At 42.1% G+C, this 9,088-nt stretch overlaps 1 protein-coding gene across 1 annotated transcript in view; it reads right to left on the reverse strand.

Moving 5' to 3' along the window:
• Positions 1 to 8,468, reverse strand: part of slc25a26 (solute carrier family 25 member 26) — a 53,599-nt gene extending 45,131 nt beyond the window's left edge. Inside the window, exons 1-3 of the mRNA XM_023427989.2 lie at positions 8,319 to 8,468; positions 6,841 to 6,997; positions 4,963 to 5,081 (exon numbers count right to left, since the gene is read on the reverse strand). Coding sequence (XP_023283757.1) covers positions 4,963 to 5,081; positions 6,841 to 6,997; positions 8,319 to 8,351 — 309 coding nt within the window. The 5' untranslated portion in view covers positions 8,352 to 8,468. The remainder of the gene's footprint in view (positions 1 to 4,962; positions 5,082 to 6,840; positions 6,998 to 8,318) is intronic.
• Between the last annotated feature and the right edge of the window lie 620 nt (positions 8,469 to 9,088).

Consider the following 9,088-nt stretch of genomic DNA (forward strand, 5'->3'; position numbering starts at 1 on the left):
TTATTTACAAGCTGTTGGATCCATCAGGCGGCGTTAATTAGGAGGCTGTCTGCCTGTGATTGGAGCCTTTCAGTTTCCCTTGGCCTGCTGTTGTTAATCCAAATGACAGAGCGTGTTTTCAATTTCCAGCAATGGCCGCAAAACAACAAGGTAGGAAGCCGGTGCTCAATCACTGGCAAAACAACAGTAAGGAATGGGAAATTAGCAGTGACTCACAACACATTATCGGCATAGGCAGCGAATCAATCTGCAAATCGAGTCATTACATCCCTCTGTCCTCCTCTCCTTCGCTCCATCCCTCTCTTAAACGCTCATGGAAATCAGGACACAGTGGTCAGTCAATCAGGACTGGAATTACTCTTTGGCACCACGGAGAGACAACAGGTAAGAAAAACATACAGGCTGCAACAACTGGCTTCGGGCCTAAATTATTTGGAGTTGTTTGTCATTAAAATGTACTGCATTCAACAGCAGGTTGCCAAAGAGGTACTGCAGTAGTCACACATATAATGACACTGCAGAACAAAAAACGGAGGGAAATGTGCAATTTGACTGAGACGATGTAACTTTATTTTTCTATAACTGCATCCAGAATGTCCTAAACTTGAGCCTTGTCTATTGCCTAGACCGACAGACAAATTAACTCCAACATAAAGGTTTGCTTATCTTAACTTAAACTTTCACTTAACACATCTCAACATGTCACAACAGCAATCATGAGATGTGTTCCGTGGAACAAAAGCTACTCTAAAATCTGTTGTTCATCTGTTGTTACACTAATCTATTGTGGAAAAACAGAGGCTTCCCATCTCATACATCACATCTGAAATCTCAGCGGCAACACAGTAAAGCCTGTGTTGACCACAAAATCCACATCCCCTCCTTGCAAAGACAGTATGTACCACAGTGTGTATGAGCACCAAAGTCCAGTGACTTTTCTGGGTTTCTGATCATAAGCCCATTCCTTGAAATACATCATAGTATCAAGAAAGACTGAAATATGAGACGACAAAGGAAGAAGCAAGGAAGAGAGGGAAGAAAAAAGGTCATGAAGAAAACGGGAAGAGATGAGGACACTGCGTGTCTCCAACTTTGAAACAACAGCCAATAAATCACAGAGCGTGGCGCTGCTCGAAGGCGATGCATGGATTATTTCTCAGTGCCAAGTTAAGTGGCTGCCAGTTTCTCCCCCCAAAAACTCCTCCCTCGTGCTACCTCCTTCTCTCTGTCCCCCTATCTTGTCATGTCACACTGTATTTTCCAGTACATCCTCCCACAGACGCTTGGTGGTGAGGCGGGCGTGGAGGGGGGGGGGGGGTTTATAGATGCGAGAGAAGCCCGCCGCCTGGCCTTGACAAATGAGCTTTCAGGGCAGACGTCGAGCGAATGGGAATGAAGATAAATCTGATTTAATGGCTGGATAACAGCCTGCTAGAGCCTGACAGACGCCATCAGCTTACACATTCTTTATGGGAGCGTCCCACCATTGCAGTCACACAAACACCAGGACACTTCTGGCGAGGGGGGGGGGGTTTCTCTCATTGTCTTGACCCGCTTGTTATTTCTCTCTACAACTTCCGACTGTGCTCCTCTCCGTCTCTGTAGTCCTGCTTTTGTGTTCAAGATAAGCCAGGCGTTAAAGTAGGTTGATATAGAAATGGCATTAGTTATGACATTTGAAGACCACCATCCAAAAGCTGTAATAAACTTCTGCCGTGTATCTATGTCTATTTCCACCACCTGAATTCTAATGAAGGAACATATTTAGATCTTTAACTATTAATTTATTTTTAAAATATTGATCCCTGTGCTCTTTAATCCTCACAAGTATTTCACATACGGTGATGAAGCTTGGCTTTAGACCGAAGGCTCGACTATAAAGATGAAAATGAATGGTGTGTAAGTGTTCTCTTTTCTTTCTTTCAATTCCAATCTCATCTCTTTATGCAGAATAAATTCTGACCTACAACTCCCTCTGGTACGATCATAATAGACTTTGAATGAAGTCCACATCTAGTAAGTTAGTGCCAAGTCGAGCGCATCATCCAGAGGGAGGCTTGGGGATGGGATTAGCAAAGCACTAAGTCCCATAAAGCTTCTGTTGTGAATGTTGCAGAGTGGAAACAGTTGGTAAAACACAACTAAATGGACTCCTGGGGAAAGGATCATGTGCTGATGAAGGGGTGGAGTTGGGAAGTCAGACAAGGACCAAATAAAAAGTTGCTTCTCATTCTTCTTCTTCTTCTTCTTCAAGCTCTTGTGTGTCAAAGCCTGCCAGCACCCAGCTGCTCCCAGGAAGAGAGAGAAAAGCAGGAAGAACTACAGAGAAACACTCTGAAAACATGTGGCCCCGTCCTACACTGGCAGAACAGAACTACAGTACAATGCAAAATGGAAGATGAGACATAATGCTAATGAAAATCTGTTGGAGTCTACATTCATGTTGGCATCAATGTGATTTGTGATTTGCTTCAGATTTGGACTGAGGTTGGTGAGAGGAGAGAACTTCACCTGCTAACATGATTACGTTCTGTACTAAACTTAGGGCTGAACCACTAATAGAAATATAATCAAAATGGCAATATGGTCAAGTGCAATATCCAAATCGCAGGAGCTGCAGTTTTTTGATTTAAAAAAAAAAAAAAAAAAAAAGTTAGTAGCTCAGTTGGTTGAGCATCCGCCCCATGTACAGAGGCTACAGTCCTCGCTGCAGTCGGCCCCGGTTCGAGTCCCGCTTCGGACAGCCCTTTGCTGCATGTCATTCCCCCTCTCTCTGCCTCCCCATTTCCTGTCTCTCTCCACTGCACTGCACAGCCTGAAAAAAAAAAAGGTTAAATGTGTCCCAACATACCATAAATGAAGCATCGTGCTGCTACAGAAATGCCCCGGTCTGTAAGGGAGCGTGTTGGTGATCAAAGACGCAGCAGGTGAGTATGAAAATGGACTAAATGGAGGATACATACACCGAGCTGAACAGATACCTTACAGATTGAGTCTGGTGTCTTCTCAACTCAAAAAAAAGGTGTGGAGTGGCCATTTTGAAGAGGAGCGATTGTGAGATTCATGTTAATCTAACAGCTGATCACACCAGCAAACAGAACAAACTGATGAAATTTTCAAATCATGTTTATTTCTATTCATCAGAACACATTTCTCAAAAGATTTGGCAGGATTTTGATTTCCAGACTGGACTAACAAACAATTACAAAACGCTGTGCCACAACATACTCTCGGATGCAAAAAAGCACAAAGAAGGGAGAAAAAGAAACAAAATATGTGATGAAAAGATGTGATCAACTGTACCTGGTATCGATTAATCTGTCAGCTCTTTTTTTTTGTTTTTTTTGTAATCCCTCTATAAAGCACGAGTTTAAAAAACAAAAAAAAGTCACAATTTCCCAGAGCCTATGGTGACATCCTCACATTATTTGTATTGTCTGACCAACAGTACAAAACTAAAGGTGAATCAGTTTTCAAAAGCTACAAATCTTCACATTTGAAGAAGATGCACCCTGAAATCTCTTGGCATTTGTCAATCACTGATCAAAAGTTGAAAAAAATCATTTTCTGTCGATCTAACTGATTAACGTGATTGCTACGGCGCCAGACAAAACAAATCTATTGCACGTAAGCTACTCCAGCTGCCACCACTTCTGATAGACCCTCAGTGCAACAACTTTAAATTAAAAGTCATTAGCATTGAGTGAGGAGACACAGGATCGTATGTGGCAGCAGTTGCATCATAGCGCAGGCATTTAGGCCTTGCATACAACTCGGGGCAGCACTAGGGTAGACCTTTCATTGCTAAGCCTGAAGATTACTCTCTTTGAACAAGACGTATCCAGTTGCCAGAATTCAGAGGGATGCCGCCCCTGCTCTGCTCAGCTCCACTCCGAGGATTTAAGCGTTTGATGTGCTCAAATCCGGAACAGCAGGAAAGGGGTTAAAGGTAGCTGCAACCCCAGCCTCACCTTTCACACTCATCTGTGCTGTGCCACAGACAAAAAGTTGAAAAAAATGTGCAGACTGTTAAGTGTTAAAACTCAATATCTGCAATAACGGCCACGTTGATCGTGACAACTAGAGGACATAAACCGGGTGCAATGCTTATTGAATTTGCGCTAATCTGAGAGTAACATGGTGTCCTCTTCTCAACGCTGTCACACACCAAGACGCAGATCAAGTCAAGCACAGTGAAAACCCTCCCATGTGGGATAATCCCATTTCATAAACATGCAAAACTTGGCTAAATTACATCCATCGAAAAGCAATGAATACTGAAAACCTAGTATTTTGCAGAAAGCTGTGGTGGTATAGCGGGGGGGGGGGGGGGGGGGCATCCCGCCTTCCATACCCCTCAAGCATTCATGCCAGTGTGAAACCCCATGGCCCCCATATGGCTCAGATTCTGTGGTTCACTGTGAAAGGATGGGCTGAAGAAATTGCACCGTTCCTCGTTGCTTTCAAGCCTGAATTCCCCAGACTAAATTGGCAGAGTCTGGGGGCCTAAGCTGGGAAAGTAGATGAGTCAATAGGCAGTAATGAGAGCTTATTTACCCAGCTGGTGGGGGGAAATGCTGGGACAGTCCTGAGGAAGCCCCCTTAACTCACCCAGCTGGACCTAGAGCCTGGAGCCAAATACACACATCCATCCCCCTCTTCCCCTGCTTGCCCCCTTGCATAGTGGTCTGAGAAATTTGAAAGGCAATAACGTTACACACAACGTGGTGCTCATTTGGGAGTTACATTTAGTGGGAAAGAAGCAGCAAGACGAAAGCAAGTGGAATGTAAGAGCAACAGCAAGCACATAGGTCAGCTGGCCTTCTAAAGATAGGATGACTGAGATTCAATTAAGCAAACACAAATAACATGACTTCAAAGTGTACAGACAGAGTGAAACAGGAGAACACATCCACTTAAGACGAGACAAAAGTTAGGAGCATGAGGGACACAAAGACTTACTATTTCACCCAGGGAGGCGGCCAGCATGTGAGTGACAGGGGCCGCATGTGGTGCTGCGAGCGCTCCGCCAGTGCCAAGCAGGGACTTTGTGCATTCGTAGGTGACAAAGAAAGCAGCAGCTGAAACCAAGCAGAACCACAGCCATTTAAGGCCCATTAGTCAACCAGCATACAGCAATTAATATCCCTCACTACCACTGACAGGGGAGACACTGAGGTGTGTGCGTGTCTGTATGTGCAATAGAGGAAAAAGCTAAGAAAGTGTGTGTCCCGAGTGGAAAGAGTTCAGTCTTTACTTTCACTATTCAAATAAATTCATCCTGCAGACGGCTGCATCAAATAAATGGTATTTAAAACGACAACATGCGACTGCCGCATCTCATCTTTGTCAGTTTCTCTCTGATTCTGTAGCTCAGGCTCAGGGCCTGGTCAGACCTGGCATTAACATGCGTCTCAGGTGAGCAGATCACAAGTGGACAGCTCTTAGTACATCATTCCACACCTGGCATTAGAATGCGTCTCCATATGCGTCATGAGTGACCACTTGTGATCGGATCTCACTTCCCCGCCTTACATGCAAATAAACACGTGTGTTTTGTTGGTTTTAGCCAGTCCGACTATGACAGACAGGTCCATTGTCAATGTGTTTGTTTGTTTGTTTGTGTGTGTTTGTGTGTTTGTGTGTGTGTGAGAGAGAGAGAGAGCGAGAGAGAGAGAGAGAGAGAGAGGCAGGGAGAGAGAGAGAGAGAGGCAGGGTGGGGCTGAGTGAATCACTGCACTGCACACAGCTCTACAATGAAATAAGGTTTCAGCCATTTGAAATAGTAAAATGTTTTCAGTTCATTATGAAACTGTGGTAGAGGACGTCAGTTCTTCTCTGTGGCCCAGGATGCATTTGTGTTCACACTGCTAAAAGAATGTGACCACATGTGGCCCAGACCACCTCTGAATGTGGTCTGAGTGATCAGATCTCAAATGCGTCCTCAATGCATTGTGGGTGCATTGTCCACTTGTGATCAGATCACCTGAGATGCACGTTAATGCCACGTCTAAACAGGGCGAGTAATCAGCAGATTAGTGCAACTTTTTGAATTAATGATTATAAAATACCACTGCTTTGATTTGCACCTTACAGTATTTAAACAGTGTCACTTCAATCCAATGTGATTCTTATAAATATTTTTGTACTTAGCTCAGGCTGAAAATACTGTGGAAATGGCAGAATGCTTTTGAAAAGTTTGTAATAATGGGGCACATGTAATCATGTACATTGAAAAAGCTTGTTCATAGATACTGTGATGTGTTGAAACTGGCACGTTTGATAGGTTGGTGCTTCCATCCTTAATAAAATTCTGTCTTCAAAAAAGTTAACTTTAAAATCTAAGTCCTCATTATTCCTGTAATGATACATCACCATAGATACATTTCCTCATAAGCTCAAAACAAAAGAATCTCACCAAGAAACAAATACATATATATTAATAATGTAATATAATATATAACAGAACTTTGTTACTACTTGAAATGACTTAATGAGGATGCAAGCTGAGAACTTCACAATACAAAACAAAGCAAAGGAAGAAAACTAATTTGATTGTGAATTACCAAACTGATGTGAGCGATGCAGCACTCTCATTATTACTGTGCTGTGACTTGAGGCGTGATAAGTAAACAAAATAAATGAATGTATACGAGCCGAAAGAAGCTCTAAACACCCAACTAAAACAGTCACTTTGTGGATATTATCATCAACACAATGCAAGGTTGAGTCTCAGTATGTTGTTCAGCGTGCACCTGTGAGAGAACGTCATCCACAGACCATAGGGAACAGTGAATCTCCAGCAGAACATATATCCAGCTATCAAAATGAGTGTCTTACCATTGGGGAAGGAGCCGACAGCAGCAGATGGGACCCCAGCGTAGATGCCCCTGAAGCCCCCTGCCTTGTAGAAGCCTTGCTGACTCTGCAGTCTGGTCTTAATGGTGTCCAGGGGGAAGAGGGTCAGATCCACACACATCCCCGCACAGCCTCCTGCCTGGGGAGATTTGAATCACTTTGTTAGACACAGAGCTGCGGTACACACACTTTGACACCAGTGGTGGAAGAAGTATTCGCATCGTTTATCTAAACCTACATTAAACCTACATGCGGTTTTTTTGGCCACTTGGGGGCAGCACAAAAAAGCAATTAGCACAACACTAACATATTGTTGATAAGTCAAATTACACCAACAGACACAGGGCAAAAATAGGCTCAACAATAAGACGTCTTTACTGTTTTTACTGAAGATATGGGCTGTACAACCAAAACTGCTGCTTTAAGAAAACACAGCTATACCACCTCCATGAGATTGGCACCCCATGTGATCAGGATATGACTGAAACTGTTTCCATTTGTTTGTGAAAATTTGTGCACAAAATAAAAATCTGTGCTTCAACCATTTTTGAGAAATTAAATATTGAAAATTTGAAGTTTGAATAGAAGTCCCATTAACTGCAAAATGACTCTAAAGCGGCTTCCTTAATTTGTACATCGTTCATGTGCAATTTGTGCAAGCAAAAAAGCACCTGTGCATCACTATGGCTCGAGTCTTGTTTAGAAATGTAATGTTTAATTTATTTATTATTTGCTTGCTTGTAAATCCTGGTAATAAAGGGTGCCCTCTTCAAAGAGATACAAGCTTCCACCAAACTGGTGAAACTTTGTCCTGTACACTGTCATTTGAAATTTCAGATGAGTCTGAAAGACTGGCTCATTAAATCTATATGATCTGTTTCAATTCATGTTCGATAAAATAGTGTAAGTAACTTTCTGTGTTGAGCCATTTCATTCAGTTATTATTAGCACAGAAGCCCCAGATAAATTTAGACACTACAATATAAATTCGACTGCTTTCCCAATGACTGTTTAACTAAATAGAGCAGGTTAACTTGACACAAAGCACACAGTTAAACTTTCTGTCCACATTATCTGTGATAGTCTTTATAATAACTCAGATATCTCCCATAATATCAGACTGTTGTATTATTTTGCAGTTTTTCGAGCTTGTGTAGTTGCTGAGTTAAAAAGAGCCGAGGATCATCCATTAGGAGGATTTCAAATGTCATGAACCTGTGTGTGCAGGAGGTTACAGGTCCGTGTGGTATATCTTCTTTCTGGCTAGTCTGATAATATATTTTCCAAACAGGTTAATGCATTAGTGGCTTATAAGCATAACACGAACAAAGTCTACAGTTTAAGCTCTAGTTGTATGTCTGCGTTCATTCATCGGTGTGATTAGCTGCGGTCACATTAGTAGCTGGCTGACAGCAGTTTTGACACGCACCGGAACAGTTAGTACAAAATGAGCAGCTTACCACCAGGGAAGCCACGAACTCTCGTTTCTCCATGTTCCGCTCTGGCTGTCAGCGGTCCGGCCCGTTCAATCTGCAACTGCCGAGCATGTCTGACACTCCACTGAAATCAAAACATGCCTGTCAAGGACGCTGCCATCTTGCCTGAAAGACGTCCGCATCACGTCACGACGCTCGCTGGTCACGTGACGCCGGACGCCTTTGAGCGAGTGCTTTGTTTTACTGGCTTCCCTGTCAACAACAGCTTATCAATGTGTAGTCAGTTAGGAGTTGTGTGTGTAAACTGAGGAAAGAATAGAAAGAATATGCAGTCACTCCCTATTATTATTGATTAAAAAACATAGATTTGGCATATTTTCACATATTTTTAATATCTATCTGTACATACTACCATGCTACACTATATTATTTATCTATTATTTATCTTTTGTAATTTTTTAGTATTTGATATTTTCATTTTGCATTTCTTTTGTGCAGCAGTTTGCAGCTGTAACACTGCATACTTCCCCGCTGCGGGACTAATAACTACTTATTAATTTGTGAAAAGACAGAGAGATTTGAAAGCCAGAGGTTTATAAAAAAGTTGAAGATTATATCAGTACAGTCTTAAACTAATTTGGTCTAAAATAAATTTAATTTGGGATTTCTGTTATTTTACCACAAATATAAAATTTTGAGTCATGTAATAAAGTTTTACTTTATTATTATCATCAAGTAATACTGTATGTAGTCATTGTTGTTAAAATTAAATGTCAGAAAATGTATAAAAGTCA

This window comes from Seriola lalandi, unplaced genomic scaffold, assembly GCF_002814215.2.
Source record: "Seriola lalandi dorsalis isolate HSWRI2012SDOR001 ecotype SW California unplaced genomic scaffold, Sedor1 jcf7180002054864, whole genome shotgun sequence".
Lineage (NCBI taxonomy): Eukaryota > Metazoa > Chordata > Actinopteri > Carangiformes > Carangidae > Seriola > Seriola lalandi.